The sequence below is a fragment of the Trichosurus vulpecula genome, chromosome 8 (assembly GCF_011100635.1).
Source record: "Trichosurus vulpecula isolate mTriVul1 chromosome 8, mTriVul1.pri, whole genome shotgun sequence".
Taxonomy (NCBI): Eukaryota; Metazoa; Chordata; class Mammalia; order Diprotodontia; family Phalangeridae; genus Trichosurus; species Trichosurus vulpecula.
In genome coordinates this window covers 251,639,328-251,660,088 of record NC_050580.1, presented here as the reverse complement: position 1 = coordinate 251,660,088, position 20,761 = coordinate 251,639,328, and the positions used below count along the sequence as shown (strand labels likewise).

The 20,761-nt window shown below is 41.5% G+C and overlaps 1 protein-coding gene across 2 annotated transcripts in view; it reads left to right on the top strand.

The window, feature by feature from the left end:
- Positions 1 to 4,429: 4,429 nt before the first annotated feature.
- Positions 4,430 to 20,761, top strand: part of NRDE2 (NRDE-2, necessary for RNA interference, domain containing) — a 69,643-nt gene continuing 53,311 nt past the window's right edge. The window contains exons 1-2 of one of the 2 annotated variants that reach the window (XM_036736246.1): positions 4,430 to 4,528; positions 19,134 to 19,242. In XM_036736246.1, coding sequence (XP_036592141.1) covers positions 4,456 to 4,528; positions 19,134 to 19,242 — 182 coding nt within the window. In that variant the 5' untranslated portion in view covers positions 4,430 to 4,455. The remainder of the gene's footprint in view (positions 4,529 to 19,133; positions 19,243 to 20,761) is intronic. The other variant, XM_036736247.1, reaches the window with a different exon arrangement.

The following is a 20,761-nucleotide window of genomic DNA, read 5'->3' as shown; positions in this document are numbered from 1 at the left end:
AAGACAATGTACAATATCTCACTGGAAAAACAACTGACCTAGAAAATATATCCAGGAGAGATAATTTAAAAATTCTTGGACCACCTGAAAGCCATGATCAAAAAAAGCCTAGATATTATCTTTCGAGAAATTATCAAGGAAAACTGCCTTGAGATTCTAGAACCAGAGTATAAAATAGAAATTGAAAGAATCCACCAATCCCCTCCTAAAAGAGATCCCAAAAGGAAAACTCATAGGATTATTTCAGCCAAATTCCAGAGTTCCCAGGTCAAGGAGAGAATATTGCAAGTAACCAGAAAGAAACAATTCAAGTATTGTGGTAACACGATCAGGATAACACATGAGTTAGCAGCTACTACCTTAAGGGATAAGAGGGCTTGGAATATGATATTCCTGAGGTCAAAGGAGCAAGGATTAAAACCAAGAATCACCTACCCAGAAAAACTGAGGGGGAAAAATGGATATTCAGTGAAACAGAGGACTTTCATGCATTCTTGATGAAAAGACCAGAGCTGAATAGAAAATTTGACTTTCAAATACAAGAATCAAGAGAAACAGGAAAAGGTAAACAGGAAAGAGAAATCATAAGGGACTTACTAAAGTCGAACTTTTTGCATTCCTACATGGAAAGATGATATTTGTAACTCATGAGACCTTTCTCAGTATTAAGGTAGTTGGAGGGAATATTATAGACAGAGGGCACAGAGTGAGTTGAATATGAAGGAATGATTTCTAAAAAATAAGAGGTGAGAGAGAAATGTACTGGGAGAAAGGGAGAGGTAGAATGGGGTAAATTATCTGACATAAAAGAGGCAAGAAAAAGCATTTACAATGGAGGGGAAGAGAGGGGAGGTGAGAGGTAACGAGTAAACCTTACTCTCATCGGATTTGGCTTAAGGAGGGAATAACATACACATACATGGGTATGGAAATCTATCTTACCCTACAGGAAAGTAGGGGGCAAAGGGATAAAAGAAGGGTGGGAATGATAGAAGGGAGGGCAAACGGGAGGAGGGGGTAATCAGAAGCAAACACTTTTCAGGAGGGACAGGGTTTAAGGAGAGAACAGAATAAATTGGGGGTGGGATAGGATGGAGGGAAATATAGTTAGCCTTTCACATGACTGTTATGGAAGGGTTTTGCATGACTACACATGTATAACCTCTATGGAATTGTTTGCCTTCTCAATAAGGGTGTGTGGGGAGGGAGGAAGGGAGAGAATGTGGAACTCAAAGATTTAAAAACAAATGTTAAAAATTGTTTTTACATGCAACTGGGAAATAAGTTATACAGGCAATGGAGGATAGAGATCGATCTTGCCCCACAGGGATCTTCATGACCTTGGCACTGTGCTAAGCACTTTATAAATATCTCAGTTGATGGATATTCTTTTAAGTCATCTAAGTTTACAAGATTGATGTAAGTCAACTCCTCCCTCTTACTCACTGCGAATATCCTATGAATTGCCAAATCTTGTCATCAATATCTCCAAGTCATGTCTCACATATATACCTTCACTTTCACAGCCATCACACCCTAGTTCAGTCCCTCATCTCCTCCAGTCTCCTACTTGGTCTTCCTGCCTCAAACTTCTTCCCACTCCAATTCGTCCTCGCACAATTGCCAATATCTCTTTCTTCTAATCTCTCTCCTCCAAGCCAATTTATGCAAAAAATGCCAGATTAATCTTACTAAAAAATTGTTTTTCCCATGCTGTTTTTTGCTCAGTAATCTTCAGTGGCTTTCTGTTACTACACTCTAATTTCTTAGGTGCACATTCAAAGCAATCCCTAATTTGGATCCAACTACCCTCTCTATTACAGGGATTCTCTACTTGGGAACCATGAAACTAGTTTAAAAACATACACGTATGTATGTAAATGTATTTCAGTATAATTGGCTTTCTTTGCAATGCTATATGCTTTATTTTATGCATTTAAAAACATTATTTTGAGGTCCATAGATTTCACATTGCCCTCACCTCTTTCCCCGGGGTACTTCAGTATCTTCCCCTCTATGGTTCTGAGCAACAGGATTGCAGGGCCCAGGGCTTGAGTTGATAAAGAGATGTCAGTATTGCCTGAGATTTCTAACAGTTTTTTTTTTTAATTTGGGGGCAGCTAGGTGGCCCAGTGAGTACAGCACCGGCCCTGGAGTCAGGAGAACCTAAGTTCAAATGCCGCCTCAGACACTTGACACATTTACTAACTATGTGACCTTGGGCAAGACAGTTAACCCCAATTGCCCTGCCTGCCTTCCCCTCTCCAAAAAAAGGAGGGTGGGGTCCATGACACAAGTAAGATTAAGATCTTTATCTCATTCTCTAATATTTGCCTTATAACTAGAACATCTGTGTAACGAAGGGGCTGGAGTACTATGCTCTCTCCTTCAATAGGAACCCTTCTGTTCCGGGCCCACACACACATATGGTGATTGGTTATAATCCTGGAGGAATTTAATATTTAATGAGAGAGATTTGGTCCCTTTTCTCCTCACTCTTTACCTCTTTACAATCTTCTGCAAAACCTTGGAAAAGTTTCTTAAAGCTTAGGTTTGGCTCCTATCTAAGGACTCCCCCAAAAAAGATGAGTAGAAAAGTTCTAAATCATTTTTTGTGACAAGTATTTATTTCCTCCACACAAAAGAAATGCTAAACACAAAAAGCTCAGATGTCTATTGGTGAGAGAATCAAAACAGTAAACATTAACTGAAGTATCTTTATACTCTCCTGGGAAGTAAAGACTTTAAACTGCCAAGAAATAAACTGGGGGACTGCTGAACTGGCATTTGCACATTTAACCTCAGTTCTGCCCTGTTCAAATAGCTCCAACCAGGTCCGTGGCTTCTGACAAGCTAGGCCCAGAGATGAGCTCCTCTCCCTTTTAGCGGTCACTTTCTCCAGTGCAGAAACTCCTCTTGCTGTGAGTCACATCTAACGGAGAGACCCAGGATTTCCAACCTCCCATACTCCAAGACTAAATGAGTCCATCTCAAGATTCCTATACAGTGACCTAGTCTCAGGGAAGAAAACACAAAACAGAAGAGGAAACGAGTTCTGAGATGTAAACCAACACATGTGTTTTAGCTGCCCTATGCTGGCAGTGCGCCATTTTTGTTGAGGTGGGGAAAAGAGCAAGCTTCCCTTCCCCGTGCCTCATGGGAAACTCAGAGAACTACATGTCATGTATTGCGGAGATAGAAAAGAAGGAAGCAAGCCAGAAGCTATTTCTCTTGTAAAAGTGATACACCCCTTCACCCACTGCTGTTGCAGGAATGTGGGCCCAATAAGAAGACGGTTTCATCATCTCAAAGGGTCCGAGTCCTTCAGTTTTGACTCAGCATATGAGGTTGGTTGGGAGCAGGCAGCGCAGCCCTGTATGGGGTCCATGGAGTCCCTACTTTGGGCAAACTGGCTCACTTACCGTGTGCATTTCTGAGCATTTAATCCCATCTTTCTCCTGGGTAGAACCCCCTCCCCTCTTTCTGATTGTCTCATTACTTCTCTTTCCTCAAGGTCTCGCTCAAGCGCTGTCTCTTCAGGGAAACCATCCCTAAATACTCCATTTCACCATGGGGTCTCCATCCTCTGTACTCCTACAGCCCCTCTTTCTACCGCTCGTTTGGCACTTAGCTTCTGCACATGGGAAGGCCTTGGTAAATGTTTGAGGACCACGTTGACGTAAAAGGGTAGCTAATACTACAAGACAGCATGGGATGAGCGCCAGTGCCAAAGGAGGGAAGGGAGGAAATACTTGGGGCTTGGAAGACTTCTTAGATGAAGATGGGGTGGGCTGTTATTACGCATTCAATTCAATTCATTTGTGTTTATTATCATCTAGTAAAGGGATCCTTGGCCTTTACTGGCTCACGGACGCCGTTGGAGGCAGGTGAAGCCTCTGGACCAAGCCTTCTCCTAATGGTGTTTTTAAACGCACAAGATAATACGTGGGATTAAAAAGAAAACCAGTTAAATTGAAAGACAGTTATCAAAATGTGAGAAAAAAAGCAAGTTCACAGACCCAGGTGAGGATAAATATAAAAGGCTCCAGCTTGCAAGGGGTCTATAATTTAATAAGGGGATAAGACCTCCACGTGACAGAGACACGAAGGACACCCAGCAGGAGGCCTGACGCACAATGCGCGCTTAAGGAGCGCTTATTGACTTGACTTGGGTGACCTTAGGCAGGTCATTCTCTGGGCCTCAGTCTGACGATACTGTAAAATGAGGTTGGATTGGGGGGCCTGGAGGAGCCTTGCCTCGCCGCTTGAAATCTATGACGTACCAGCCCCCCCCCCCCCCCGCGCCACCGCTCACCCCGCCCCCGACACAGCGCCGAAGGACTACATCTCCCACAATGCCCCGCGCCCGAGCGGACGCATGCTCATCGCTTGACACTTGGCGTTTCCCTTCCGTGCGAGTTACGGAGGCGGGGCCGGCGGCCCTGGACCGGAACCATGGCCCTGTTCCCGGCTTTCGCAGGAGTTAGTGCTACTCCTGAGTCCTCTGCCGGTGGTAGCTCGAGGAGGGGTAAGGCGCCAGCGGGCCGAGGGTGTGGGTGGGGTGGAGGGCGTCACCGCTCACCCTGTCCGGGGCGACAGGCCTCGGGGTGCCTCTTCTTGCTCGACTCTCCCGACATGCCCTGCGGCGGTGCAAAGCCTTCTGGGAAAGCGCCCGGGTTCTCCCTGGGGTTGTGCGTGGGCTTGGTGGGAGGGCAGAGGGACTGTGTTCCTAGTAGCGGGGATCCAGGGGAGTGGGTGATGGAAGAGTCGGGGGAGGTCCCCAACGTGGAGGGACGGGGGCTTCGTTCTTTTGCCTGCTGTGTTTTCGCTTAGTGTTCCTACAGCTACAGTGAAAGACGGGGCCCTTTTAGCTTTTAATGCTGGAGTCGCAATTCGACCGAGCTCCTCTCGGTGGTGCTTAACGCAAGTTGCTGATTGGCTTGGGAAAAGACAAAGCAAATTTCCCCCAAAGCGGTGGTTCCCAAACTTTTTAGTCTCAAGGCTCTCTTAGTCCTTTACACTCTTAAAAAAAAATTACTCCCTTGCGCTCCTAAAAATTACTAAGAACCCAAAGAACTTTTGTTTGTGTGAGTTAGTGATCGATATTTACAATATTAGAATAAGAAAATATTAGAAATGAAAGCTGATAAATATTAAAAATATTTAATTCATTTAAAATTACAACAGCAACCCCATTACATAAATAATATAACATTTTTTTTTTAAAAAAATGAAAAATGAATAGGGTGGCCCAAAAGAAAACTTTTCATTTTCCAGAACAAAGTTTAGTGGGAAGAGCGCCTTCGTTTTACCTATTTTTTGCAAATCGCTTTAACGTCTGTCATAATAGAAAGACCACTGGATTCTCATCTATGCCTGCGTTTAATCTGTTGCTCTGTGTGTGTGTGTGTGTGTGTGTGTGTGTAGATATATATAGTTTTAGTTGAAGTATATGAAGAAAATATGCCCTCACACCAACGTATAGTTGGAGAAGGGAGTACTGTTTTAATAGATAACCACAGTATTATTTTAAAAATAATTTTGACCTTGTAAATCCTCTGAAAGGGTTTCTGAGACACCCCCCCACCCCAGGGACCACACTTAGAGAACTGTACCCCCAATGAATGTCAGTATTCTCTCCGACTTAGACTTTCCTGGAATCCTTGGCTTGGGTAGCTCTTCTGCCCTCACTGCTTTCTGCATTTCACTTAACCTATGTGTGTATGTTTAAACTTCCCGTGCCCCTGTACTTTTATCACATTACCATGTTCGGTTGAATTAAGGATGTACAATAGCTTTTGCCTTTGTAAATTAAAAAAAAACCCCAGAATTTTCTAGATTTGTATGGGAAATGAAGTTCTGTACAGAATTGGATGAAAGATGGAAGGATTAGGAAAGAGAAGGTAGGATAAAGCCCAAGTTGTAAGAAGGTTGGGATTTGAAAAGACAAAATTGGAAGAAAGGATTAAGTATCTGTTTATATTTCCCTTAAGAACAAGTGATGATGGTGAGAGTTGAGATCTCAAAAATGGTAAAAATAGATTTGTGCTCATATTTCCATTTCTATAGTGCTTTAATGGTCTACGAAGTAATTCCCTCATAACAGCCCTTTGAAGTAGGTTGTACAAGTGTTATCCCCATTTTACACGTGAAAACATTAAGACCCAGATTAAGTGACTCCTCCAAGGTACAAAGCTAGTCAAGCTGTACAATTGTGCTCTGAAGCCAGAGCTGACACAAGGCCAATGTACTTTCCAGTATACTTTTATATAGAAAAATACAGAATTAAATATCTCTTGTGTATTTATCTCAGTTATATTGAATCATATTTACTTGTATTTGTACTTCACTGTCCATTAAATTGCCAATTCTGTGATTGTAGGGACCATATCTTAATAATTTTTTTTCTTTTTTTGTCCTTACCTGTGATTTCTTAGACATGGGGAATTTTTGACGAGGAAGTCCCTGTGTTGATCCTCATCTGTTCTATGGCTTAAAGCCTTGGAAAGTTAACTGGGAACCTGAAGGTTATGACTCGGCCAAGGTCATGCAACCAATATGGTCAAGGGTGTACTTGAAACCAAGTCTTCCCAACTTGAGGCTGGCTGGATATCCACCAAACCATGTTTCCCCTTTTAGTAGTAGTAATAATAATAATAATAATAAATAGTTCATATTTGGAGGTTTATTCTCTACGAAGCGCTTCACTTTATCTCACTGTAACCTAACGGCTCTCCTGAGGTAGATGGTATAAATGTTTAATCTTTGTATCTCTCCAACCTGCAGATAAGGCGATTGATAAATGCTTGTTGAACTGAACTGTGAGGGTACTTAAAACTATTTAGTCCAGTGTTGTTATATTACATACAAGGAAACTAAGGATAAAATGACTTGCCCAAGGGCACAGAGCATAACCAAAACCAGTTTTCATTATTCCCGGTTCAGTGCATTGCCTCTGACATAATCCATGCTCCTTTATGTGCTCTGTACTTTTGTACTGTATTCTAAACAACCTTTTTCCCCCCTCTGCCTAGGATAGGTGGTTTTTTTTTTTGATAGTATTTTAATGTTTCCAATTACATGTAAAAACAAAATTTAACATTCTTTTTTTTGGAGGCAGTCGGGGTTAAGTGACTTGTCCAGGATCGCACAACTGGTAAGTGTCTGAGGCTGGATTTGAACTCTGGTCCTCCTGAGTGCAGGGCTGGTACTCCTTCTGCTGTGCCACTTAACTGCCTGTCATTTAAAAAAAAAATTTGAGTTCCAAATTTTCTCCCTCCTTCCCTCACCTCCCTCCTTCCTAGGACAGACAGCAATTTGATATAGGTTATATATGTGCAATCATGTAAAACATATTTCCATGTTAGTTATGTTGTGAAAGAAGAACAAACCAAAAGAAAAAAATGAAAAAAATAAAGTGAAAATGGTATGCTTCAATCTGTATTCAGACTCCATCAGTTCTTTCTTTGGATGTAAATAGCTTTTTCATTGTACGGCTGTTGCTGTTACTGTACAGAATGTTCTGGTTCTGCCCACTTCACTTTGCATCAGTTCATGTAAGTCTTTCCAGGTTTTTCTGAAGTCTGCTGCCAGACTGATAGCACAGTAACATTCTATCACACTCGTATACCACAGTTTGTTCAGTCGTTTCCCCGTTGATGGGAGTCCCCTTATTTTCCAATTCTTTGCCACCACGAAAAGAGCTGCTATAAATATTTTTGTACACGTAGGTCCTTTTCCCTTTTTTTTAAAAAACGTTTTTGGGATACAAACCTAGCATGGTTCCAAATTGCTCTCCAGGATGGTTGGATCACTGAGCAACCTTTTTAATACCAATTGCAGTTTATATTTACATATTTTTACTTTGATCCTCAAAAGAAGTCTATGAAGTAAATTGCTTATATATTGTAGGTGTTTTTGTAGATTAGAAAGCTAACCCTCTGTAACAAAGTGATTTGCCCAGGGTTATTCGGTAAGTGGCAGAGCTGGGTTTGGAGCCCAGGTCTCCTGATTGTCATTTCCCTTTTCCACACTGTCTCTTTAAGAGCAGTTGTATCAGAAGCAGGATTCTAACCTGTGGCTCACTCTGAAAATGGGGATGTTGAGACCAGAAAACAAAAAGCTTTGGTGTGGCGCTTGATCATCACTCAGGGTGATGAGCTGGAGGAGTCTGGGATTGGGATTCCAAATGTTTGAGTCTCTGGTCCACGACTTAATAGCTCCGTGGCGTTGGGTGAGTCTGTTAACCTCTCTGAGCCTTACTTTCCCTACCTCTAAAATTGGGGTGAAATGGAATGTAAAATATGTGTCCTGCCTTACGGGTCAGATTGAGAAACACGAGACCAAGTACATAAAATGTTTCATTGCTATGAAGTGAAACGTGAGCTATCCGGATTTTAAGGTTATTGCATTTTTCTTGGCTTCTTTCAGGCGTCAGCTTTGGCATGCCGGGCAATATTCATTAAGATCGTAGGTTGCTTCTCCACCATGTTGACTTCCAGTTTTTGCATTTTGTAATTCATAGGCAGTATAACGTGGTAGGAAAAATCCTGGGCTTCAGTGCAAGAGATGTGAGTGTCGGTTTCCTCTCTGTCAGCTGTGTGACTTTGGACAAGGCATTTGACTTTTCTGAACCTTAGATTTTATCTCTATCAATGCAAATACTACAGAATGTACAACATACCTCCTAGGGTTGTGAGGAAAACATTTTATAAATCGTAAGATGCTAGATAATGGGATTTGTTATCATCATTGATTTTTCTTAAATTTGGATCTTCTCAGCACCTATTATTTGTAAGCATAGTTATTTGCCCTGTGATCCTTTGTCGAGAGTTGGGGATCTAGGAGAGCTTTCCTTGTTCTTTAGTAAATCATATACCATCTTCAGCCCTTAATATTTGTTTTTATCTTCAGATATGGCTTACCTATCAACCAACAAATAAGTAAAAAAAATCTGAAATAATATTCTTTAGTAACAATGGTGTACGAGTGCAAAAGTTCTTAGATGTTTTTTTAGCAAAGCTTAGTTCATGATTAGCTTTTAAATTTTAAACTGTTCATGGTAATTCTTCCACCTGTCCGCATTGTAATTGAATTAAAGCACATTCACTATTGTGGGAGAGTTTAGTTACATAATAAAGACTTGACAAAAGTATTTCAGAGTTAAAGTATTCGGGTAATGAGTCACTGTATTATTTCCTGTAAAATTACATTAGAAATACAAAGTCAGAGGCATGCCTCAGTCTTTAGTTCTTCTAGATACCTGCTTGTTCTTTGTTAGGCAGAAGGACAGAAGTGGTTGCCCACGTGTTGTTTCTACCCTGTTTCTTTCCCTGAGTGTGTGTGGTAAAATAATATGAAAGAGTGTTAATTGCCTAGCAGGTTTCAGCCTGTCCATTCATTTTACCTACAGAGTCAGAGTATCTGCCAGCCAGTCAGATTCCTCCTTTTAAGCCCTCATTTAGGCATCTGGTATTCCAGTGGGCTTTTTGATTAATGGTAATGTCCTGCTCAGTATTTGCACAACTATCTAAATGGATATTTTATTTCATTTGTACACTTGAAAATGATGTGAGGACATAAATACAAAAGAGGATTCTGTCATCAGATTTCAGTGAGCTGTCTCTTAATTTCAAATGACCTCTTCCAGACTTCAATTAGAATTGAAGTGATCATGAAAAATTAAATTAAGAGTAAGATTAGGAATAAAAAACAAATTCAGTGGAGACTTTCACATGGGTTCTGCTATTCCGCGGTTATCTGTGCGTAGTTGGCTGTAGTATCTCAACTGACCTCCAGCCTTGCATCGCTTAGTAGAAGCCTCTAACTGGATGTAGTGTAGGGATCTCAAGCTCACTCTGTCCAAAACAGAACTCGTTGTCATTACTCCTAAACCTTCTCTTCTTCCTAATTTCTCTTTCTTTATTGAGGGAACCACCATCCTTCCAGCCACCCAGGTTCTAAACGTGAGTTACTCTCAGCTCTTCCCACTCCTTCAACCCTCATGTCTAAGCAGTTGCCAGGTTTTTTGGAGTCCATTTCCATGATATTTTTCCACATCTTTCCATTCATGCCCACCACCTTAGGTTAGGTTCTCACCAGTCCCCACCTGCCCTACTGCAGTGGGCTTTTAATTGCTCTCCCTGCCTCCAGCCTGTTCCCTCTCCAGTCTGTCTTTCATACAGCTGCTAAATTGAGAGTCATAAAATGCAGGCCTGATTGTGATGAATACCCATTCGAGAAGCTCCAGTGGCTTTCTCTTGCCTTTACAGTAAAATACAGACTTCTCTGTTTGGCATTTTAAATCTTTCACAGTCCGGTTCCAGCTGTCCTTTTCAGGTTTCTTTCCTTCTATCATGAATTCTGTTTTCTGGGCAAATTCTGGGACAAATTGGCTTACTTGGCTCTGTCTAGGCCACATTCTCTCCCTTTCTCTCATACATAGCACGCACTTAATAAATGATCATTGAATGAGTGAATAAATAGCAGCTTACACTTGTATAATTTGAAGATCTCAAGGCACTTTTGAGAGTGTTACTGTGGCTCCTGGGAGTCCATTTGGACTTTGTCATTAGTCATAGTATGACTTGAGGTAAGTCATTTCCCTTCACCTCTAGGTTATAAAAGTGGGTTCTTTTCAGCTCTCACATTTTAGGATCTTAACTCTTAAATTTTTTTTCCTTTTAAAAAATATATTTTTGTTTGTTAAATATTTCCCATATGTTTTTAACATTCATATGTCAAAATTTTGAATTCCAAATTCTCTCCCTCTTGCCCCTTCCCCACCCCTTGAAGAGGCAAGTGGTATTAATTGTACATGTGAAGTCGCGTAAAACATATTTCCATATTAGCCGTGCAAAAGAAAACACAAAACCAAGAAAAAGAGTAAAAAAGTGTGCTTCAAACTGCATTAAGTATTCATTTCTATACTAGCTTAGAAAGAGGAGTAGAATGATGAAAAATGCAGCTGCTTTTAAAGTGACTGAAGCACTTTATTGAAGGGCACAGAGTGAGTCATTGACGAGTTAGCTGGAGAACCCAGGAGTTCTAGCTCCAATGACCCTGGTCTGACTTCTTCACAAACTGTTTCTCTCATGGTCGCATGTGGCAAAGCTTTAATTGCATCCTTAAAGCCTTGCTTGTTCTTCTGAAAATCTCTGGAAAAGAATTAGACCTTGTCTTGTTTTAACTTGTGTCTTTCTCTTAATTTTTTCCCCTTCATCTCCATCATTAGGAACACTTTCATAAAAACAGGCTTTTCAGGTCTATGTGTTGCTTTTGTTGCCTCTTTCTCCTTTCTCCTCATGTGCTCTGGTGAGTGACTCAGAGGAAGTCATTGGGGAAATGACTGTGACCTCTGTTGGAGAATAAGTAGGTACTGAGCAACAGGAGCTATTTTCAAATTCACCTCCCCAGGTGTTAAACTATAGGGACTGAGGACTACAGAAAAAAAGGGGAATGGGGAGGCATTGGGCCTGGGAATGTCTTAGAAAGACTACAAGAAATTCTGTTGAAAAATTCTATTTAACATTTGTGCCCCAGTGATTTTAAATGCACCCAGTAGACTACAAAGTCCTCGAGTCTGGGGGGTAATACCTTTTTTCTAATCCTACATAGAATAGACCTTCAATGAATGTTAGACCAATCTAGCGTTGTGAACTTTCTTCATTTGGGTTTCTTTCCTCTTTGTGCTCAAGGCTTATGTACTGTATGTACATTATTTGGGTGTGTTAACAGGGAGCACCACTTTGAATATCCTTATATCCAACAATATGTATTAAGAGAAAGTAGCTTTGTAGATACAGGTTAAATAAATTAAACAAAGGCTTTTGAATGATTAAAAAAAGAGAAAAAAATAACAGTAGGATTTCATATTGATGTGAGAAGTTCTGGGATTGAAGAGGCAGAGCTTATTAAAATGATTACTACCCTGCTGCTGGAATTTGGTTAGGCCTCATGCACCTGCAGAGCATGGCTGGTGGTGTATTTGTACTAAGGGCAAGGCAGGGTTTAAACATTTCCACCCCATGAACCTATTTCTGTAACTACTTTAGCACTTGTTTCTTATTTTGAGTTAAGAGAAGAAAAATGTAGAACTTTTAATTACAACTCAGACATTCCTTTGCGGGTCTGTGTATATTTTATAACCAAATTAATCTTCCTAAAATGCTGCAGTTATCATGTTACGTACTGAGTGGTTTCTAATTACCAGTAGGAGAAAGACTATAGTTTGGCCTTCAAGACCCTTTACAGTCTAGCTCAATCCTCGTTTCCAACCTTAGCCCCCTACTGCTTCCCAATATGAATCACTCATTTGAATGCTGCTGGTTATTCACCTACCCCCAAATATTTCCAAACCTTTGCCCATGTCATTTCTTCCCTCTCACTGGCCAGAAATGCTCATTTCCATTTATGAAAATCTTACCTATTCTTTCAGCCCAGATACTACCTTTTTCACACTGTCTTCTCTGACTTCCCCAACTGATAATTAGTGTCTCCTTCTCCTATAATATTATAATGCTTGTCTGTATACTCCAGCCAAAGTGACTTACTAATTTTCTCTAACATGCCTTAGGTATTTCCACCTCTGTGCCTTTGTTAACATCTCTACTTTGGCCTAGACTGTGCTCTCTCTGCCCCCCCCCTCCCCCGTTGATTATATAAAGCCTACTCTTCTTTCAAGGACCAGCTTAAGTCCTACCTGTTAAGAGTATTGATCTTGAGTGTGGTGTCTAGTGGCCTGCCCTAGGGCCCTGTTGTCATCTTTGTCCTGTTCAAGATTTTTGTCAGTGACTTCTGAAGACACTGAAGACATGTCTACCACATTTGTGAACATAAAATGGAAGTAATAGCTGTTACGTTAAATGACAGAAATATAAATAGGATTCTTCTTAACAGGTTGAAATGGTGGGCCAAATTCTTCAAGATGTCAGTGTAAAAGCCTGAGCTTTGATTAAAAACAATCATCTCTGCAAGCATAGCATGGAAGGACGGTATCTAAGACCAAGGGAATGATCCTTCCATTTTGTTTTTTTGTTAATCATCGCATTGTAGAATCTAGGCATTGGATATAAGTTCAGAAACCATCTAGTCCAACCTGTACGTGCATGTGGATTCTCTCAATGGTAAGAGTGTAAGTTGCTTGAGGTCAAAGACTTGTTTCTGTCTTTGTATGCCCAGCCCCTAGTCCAGAATTTGATAGATAAGGCTTACTTTGATAAATGCTTCTTGAATTTAATTAAACATACTTATCAGGTAGTCATCTAGTCCTTGCTTGAAGACTCCCATGTAAGGGAAGCCTGCTGCATCCTGAAAGAGCCCATTCTTCTTGGGGATACTTGTGATTGTCATCTGCCTCAGTCTTCTTAAGTCCCTCAACTAGCCTTACATGTCATAATCTCAGGATCCTTTCCCATTCTTATTGCCTTCTCGATGTGCTCCAGCTTATCCTTGTCCTTCCGAGTGTGTAGTGAGGAGAACTGAACATAATATTCCAGATGCATTCTGACCAGGGCAGAGTATACCAGGACTATTGTCTCCGTGGCCCTGGACACTATGCCTTCGTTTAGCCTAGGATCCCAGGAGATGTTTTCATTACCTTTTCACACTGTTGATATGTATCAGACTTGTACATGAAAATCCTTGTATTTATTTTTAGATGAGCTAACTTTGCCTTCTCTATCTTGTCCTTGTAAAGTTTATTTTTTTAACCCAAGTGTAAGACTTTGCATTTATCGCTAATAAATTCCATCAACTTGGATTCAGCCCAGTGATTTAACTTGTCAAGGTCTTTTTAGATCCTGTAAGTTTGGTGTGTTAGCTTTCCCTCTGTGCCATTTGCATATTTTAATAAATATGCCATGCCATCTATACCTATGTTCCAAGCCATTGATAATGTCAAACAGTACATGGAGAAATACAACTTGACAGCAAACTTTTTATTGTCCTTTGGGGTCAGCAAGGAGAAGTTTGATAACTTCCATATCCATTCTAAACTTTTTCTTATGGCTAAACATCACCAGTTCTTTCCATTCACCTGCATATGGTACATCCTCCCCGTCCTCACGCTGCCTCTGGACACACTCCAGCTTTTCCATGGTCTTCTTAAAATTTGATGCCTAGAGCTGATGACAGTGTTCTAGATGTGGTCTGACCTGGGCAGAGTACAACGACACCGTGCTTCTCTTAATGCAGCCTTGAGTAGCATTAGATTTGTTGTTGCCGTTGATCCATCTCGAACTTGTAGTTCCTTAAACCTCAGTCCTTTTCCGTAGGCACTGCTGTCTTGTCCTGCCTCCCTCATGCCATCATGTGCTTGTGAAGCTGAGTTTTTCATTCTGAATGTAGAATTTTGCATGTGTCCCTGGACCTGTGAACAGGCCCATTCAATTTTATTTATTGGATTTGGCCCATCGTTCCAGCCTGTTGAGATTGCTCTTCACTCTGTCGTCCAGTGAGTTCACTGTCCTTCCTAGTTTTGTGTCACTGAAAATTGACAAGCGTCCCATCTATGCTTTCATCCAGGCCATTAATGTATAAAATGGCGCGCACTCAAGGTCCAGACTCTTGGGACACACTTGGCTCTGGGGACTTCCTCCAGTCTGACACCTGACCATTCAGAACCAGTCATTGAAGCGTTCCTGAAGCTCCCAATTCTATGCGTAGCCTGCTTTCTCTGCTTGTGGAGACAGACAGACAGAGAGAAGGCAGAGCATCACAGGATGAACTCAGATGTCGCTTGAACTCTTGTGGATCTGCCGGTGCGGTAATCTTGTCCACGAAGGAAATGTAGTTGGCCTGGTGTGATCTCTCATAGATGAAGACATTCCGGCTCTGTTGTCGCTGTTCAGCCTGTTCAGTCCTCTCAGTCACATCCGACTCCGTGACCCTGTTCGGGGTTTTCTTGGCAGAGATGCTGGAGCGGTTTGCCATTTCCTTTTCCAGCTCATTTTGCAGATGAGGCAACTGAAGTGACTTGCCCGGGGTCACAAAGCGAGTAAGTTTCTGAGGCTGGATTTGAACTCAGGTCTTCTGAGCTGCCCTGTTGTAACTCAGTGATTACCGTTTCCCTTTCTAAAGGCTCGTAGACGGTTCCTTTAATAATATATTCTAGGATTTTGGCAGGAGCAGAAGAGCAGCAGTAATGATAGCTAGCGTTTGTGTAGAGCTTTGACGTTTGCAGGGTGCTTTACGCGTTGTCATCCTCAGTTTTCCCAGCAGCCTTGTTTCATGGCAGGTGCTCTTATTTTCCTCATCTCACAGGTGAGAACTTCTCTTTGTGGTGAGAATGTGAGCTCCTTGAGGTCAGAGACTTGTGATTCTGTCTTTGTAGTCCAGAATTTGGTATATAAGGCTTTCTTCGATAAACGCTTCTTAAATTGAATTAGACATTCTGCTCAAGTAGTCACCTAGTCCTTGCTTGAAGACTCCCAAGTAAGGGAAGCCCGCTGCATCCTGAAGTAGCCCGTTCCCCTTGGGGATACTTCTCATTGTCATCTGGCCTCAGTCTTCTTAAGTCCCCCAACCGGCCTCAGACGTCAGGAGGCTGCGAGTGGTCGAATGAATCCCCAAGGGTCACACAGCTGGTCAATGTCAGCCTGGATGAATTCATGTCTTACTGACTCCAAAACCTGTATTCTGTCTACTTTGCTCCTCAGCTGCCTTCGAGCAGTGCAGCTTCTCGGGGTCTGGTTTACAGACTGTACCTTCTAATATAGTTTGGAAATTGGGGAAACATTTGCCTGCCTGCAGTCTTGTGATCCCTCCCCTACTCCTTACTGATCCAAGATCACAACCCAGCTCGCCAGGCGTAAATGTCAGTTCTTTTAGTGCCCTAGGATGTGGTCTAGCTCTGTTGACTTGAGCTTATTCAGGGCAGCTAGCTCTTTTCCCACCTCCTCCCTTTCCTTGATCTTGACTCCCTCTTGACCATTTTTGTTCCTTCTTAGTTGAAAGATCATTCTCCTTGGCAGACAAGACGAGCAAACTGAAACTGAAGTAGTTCTGTCTTCTCGCTCTCATCTATCTTAGGTGGGTATCCTGTCCTTTCTTTGATTTTCCTTTTTCTTCAAAGAGATTTTTTTAAAAGCCATTTCTGTTGGCTTTAGCATTATTTGCCAGCCTTGGTTCATTGTGGATTTTCTCAGTTATTGCACTGTATTTACAGGCCTGTCTCCCCCTTGTATGAATCCTTTGTTACCTTTCCTTCCTTTGTTTTTTATCGAATGCTTTCTAAAAGTCTCAATTGGCGGGTCAGTTCCCTATGGAACCCTATTGGTCCTTTAGAAAGCACTCTCACCATTTTTCTTACTCATTGGAATGATTTCTGTTTGTGTTTTCAGAATTCTATTTTTGAGAGCTTCCCATACTTCTTGAGCCTATTTCTGTATAGGATTGTAGGCAATTAGATCTTGCCTATCCTTCATCTGGATGCTTGGAAATATGTTTTCTCAAAGTCTAGAGGATGTCTCAGGCTTTTTCCTGGTACTTTCTCTCCCCCCTGCCCACTCTTTGCTTTCTGCCTCGTAAAATTGTGAGTTCCTTTTATGAGGATCAAACAATCAATCAGTAAATGTTTATTAAGCACCAACTATGTGCCAGGTACTGTACTAAGCACCAGGGAACCAAAAAGAGGCAAAAAGACAGTCCTTGCCCTCAAGGAGTTCACAGCCTAATGAGGGAGACAACAAACAGACAAATATATACAGATATATACAGAATAAATAGGAAATACTTATAGAGGGAAGGCACTGGAATTAAGAGGGGCTGGATAGTCTTTCTGTAACAGATGAGATGAGACTTAAAGGAAAGCCAGGGAAGTCGGTAGGCAGAGTTGAAGAGAGTGTTCCAGGGATGGGGGGACAGCTAGAGAAAATGTCTGGAGCTGAAAGATGGAGTATCTTGTTTGTGGAACAGCCAGAAGGCCTGTGTCACTGGATTGAAAGAATGCATGTTGAGGAATAAGGTGGTAAGAAGACTGGAAAGGTAGGAGGGTAAGTTATAAAGGGCTTTTAATGCCAAACAGAATTTTATATTTGATCCTGTAGGTAATAGAAAGCCACTGTGTGTGGGATACAAGACCCTTACCAATGTAATATAAAAATTCATAAAATAAAGAGGCGTCCCCAGGAGGAACAGAAAGTGTTTTTATTCAGTTCTCATGAGAAAAGGGCATTGCTTCCACTAGGACGGACTAGTGGAAGGAGGCAGATCACAAAGGCAAAGCACCAACATATATCCTATGGCAAAAGAACTCCCTCCCACCACTATCCCTCCTCTCTATTGGCTGGGAGGCTAGACAAAGAACCAGGAATTCGTGTATAGCCAATCTGGAACATATCTCTTAGGAACTAGCTGCTGATGTAGCAATAATAAGGCTAAGGTAAAGAGGAGGAATGAGGAAAGAGGGAGGGGGCTTCCTGGAGCAGGGAAGGAACAACCTCTAGGCACTTACTGCCTCGAGTTCCTGAGTGTTAGGTAATCACATTCCTACAAGGTTAAATCCCAGGTCCGGTCCATCCTCTGTTTATATTTTCTCTCCCTGTGAAGTCTTCACAAGAATTATCTGCCACTCATGTGCTTTAGGGAAATCACTTTAGTGGCTCAGAGAGGAACAGGATACCAGGAAGTCGATGCCAGGACATGCAAGTGAATTGGATTTAAGTGAGGGAGGGCTGTGCAAAGTCACCATCCTCACTTTCTCCTCTGGAGCCAGATATAGATCAGGACTACTAGAGATGGCCCAGGTTGCGGGAGACCTTGGCCTTTTTAAGCTAACGTCTTTAGCAGGTCTCAGATTGACTGAGGCAGCGCCCATTCAGTGATTAAGGCTAGGTAAGAAATGAAGTTGAGAATTGCCTCTTTATCAGCAGTCTGGGAGGGTAAGACCCTTAGGGTTTCGGGACAAAATAGAAACAAGTGCTGTTTACATTCACTCAGAGCCAATCAGGACCTAAACAGTGACCAAGTAGGAAACTATTGTTAGTCAGCCAATGAGAGCCTGAGTGACTTGGGTCCTTAAGAAATAAAAAGGTTTCAGGGATCAAAATTTACATTCCTTTGGGCAGCACACCGGCAAGTGAGGCTGTGTTGTTGTGTTTGTGAAGAGGACCATGAATGAGGGAAGTGATGACTTGACTCATGGGTGTCTTTGATTTGAGTGAGGGAGGGCTGTGTAAGGTCACCAGCCTCACTTTCTCCTCCGGAGCCACCTGGGTCCAATGGCTTGATATTCACCAGGACCGCTGGAGATGGCCCAGGGTGCAAGGGTGTGATACCCTATGTGGACAGAGGGAAAGAAAAGAAAAGAGCTGTGTTGACCACCTGGCCGGTTCCATTTGTCCTTCTTTCTCATAGAGAGTTGATGCGTGAAATGGTCTTCAAGGACGAAGGACAAACAACAACAGCATCTGTCAAAGACCTTCGCTTAAAAAGGCCAAGGTCTCCCATTGCATCCTGGGCCATCTCCAGTGGTCCTGATCTTTATCTCACCAATGGACCCCAATGGCTCCAGAGGAGAAAATGAGGCTGGTAACTTTTCATAGCCCTCCCTCCCTCAAATCCAGTTCACCTGTGCCATCAATGAATGAAGGAATGAAAGAATTAATTTTAAAAGCCCGTTTATTAAGCACATGAAGTGCAGTGCACTTTATCCTCTTCTCTATCTTTCAAGATCTTCTTTCTTCAGGCCGGATTTAGATGCCCCTTCCTAGGTGAAGCCTTCTCTGACCCTGCAGTTGTTAATGCTTTCCCCTCTTCATGTTACCTTGTACTCCCAGTAGACTTTGAACTCCTTAAAGACAGGGATCATTTGGTTTTTGTCTATCCTTAACACCTGGAACAGTGCTTCATATGTAATAAGTACGTACTCAATGTTTGCTGAAGTGAATTGATGTTGACTTACAATGTAGCTGGATGAGATAAGGGAATTTATCGTCTTAAATTTTAAAGTGTGCTAGAACCCCGGCCTCTGCCAAATCAAACGTTTTTGTAACTGTCTTGCTGTCCTTGACTGTTTGGAATGGTTTGCTGACACTGGCCGTGAATTAGGTCATTGACTGACTGGTTGGATTTCCTGCTTTCTAGAACATATCAAGCTGATTTTACTGATCTTTTTTTCCCTTCTGCATGCGTAGATTTAGACTGGTTGAGCAACCCAAGCTTTTGTACTGGAAACATCCCAACCCTGCCACAAAATGCTGTAGAGATTGCAACCCTGACTTCTGAGAAGGAACGGCTTACAAGGTAGCATTCTCTTTGACGTTTTTCTTAATGGATTTTCTCTTACGTGCTGTGTTATGTGCCACTGTGACTAGTATAAGAAGGAACTTCTGCATCTTAGATTAAATGAAGCTCTTTGAAAAACTTTAATAAACACCATACTGATCTTTTACAAACTATAATTTCCCTTATCTCACTGTCTGACATTTCCTCTTTTCTTTCCTTCTCCCTTTTCCTCCCCCTCCTTCCATTTTGCAATGAAATCACAGGTAGTGCCTCTGTAATTAGGCCAGGAGGGAAATGTTGGTATCACGATTCTTAAGCAGCTTTGTTTTAATATTTATTGTTAACAATTGTTTTGATACAGCAGATATTTCCAAACAAATCTCCAAGCATCCGCCCTTCCTTACGAGGTTCATTCCCCAGAAAAATATATCAACTTAATAATGCAAGGGAGGGAGGGATTCCTTAACAGTCAGTATGGCACTACTAAATTAAATGTTGTAGTTGGACAGAGTTTGGTTTCCTGGCCATGTTGACTTTATTTACATTGTTACAGACAATGTAGATAGGCTTCATTTTCTTTAAAGCAACTTTACCAACCTCCTTAATGATCTCTCAAATCTTAGAATTAAGATAGCTTCTTTTTTTCTTTCTTTTAAAATTTTGTTTGTTAATTTATTTATTTTTAGTTTTCAACGTTCTCTTCCATGAGATTTTGAGTTCCAAATTTTCTCCCCCTGCCCCCACCCCAAGATGGCATGCAGTCTGATATAGACTCTACATATACATTCATATTAAATATACTTTCGCATTAGTCATGCTGTAAAGAAGAATTAGAACCAATGGGAGGAACCACGAATATAGCTCCTTATTGTACTTTTATCTCTTTTCATAAAAATTGACTGTTGTACCTTTACATTCTACTCCTGGGTTATATGAAATTCTGAGAAAAGTTTTTTTTTAACCAATACATAATTTGTGTCCGTCCAAAAAAATAATTAATTAATTAATTTTTAGTTTTCAGCATTCACTTTTATAAGATTTTGAGTTCTAAATTCTCCCTCCCCCCAATCCCACTTCCCCAAGGTGGCATGCAGTCTGATAGAGGCTACATACGTGCAATCATATTAAACATATTTCCACGTTAGCCATGTTGTGAAAGAAGAATCAGAACAAAAGGGAAAAACACAAGAAAGAAAAAACAAAAAATAAAAAAAAAGAGAAAGTAGCATGCTTCAATCTGCATTCAGACTCCATAGCTCTTTTTCTGGATGTGGATAGCATTTTCCATCATGAATCTTTTGGAATTGGCTTAGATCATTGCATTGCTGAGAAGAGCTAAGTCTCTCAAGGTCGGTCATCACACAGTGTTGCTGTTACTGTGTGCAGTGTTCTGGTTTTGCTCACTTCACTCAGCATCAGTTCTTGCAAGTCTTTCTGGGTTTTTCTGAAATCTGCTTGCTCATCTTTTCTTATGGAACAACAGTATTCCATTATGTTCATATGCCACAACTTGTTTAGCCATTCCCCAATTGATGGG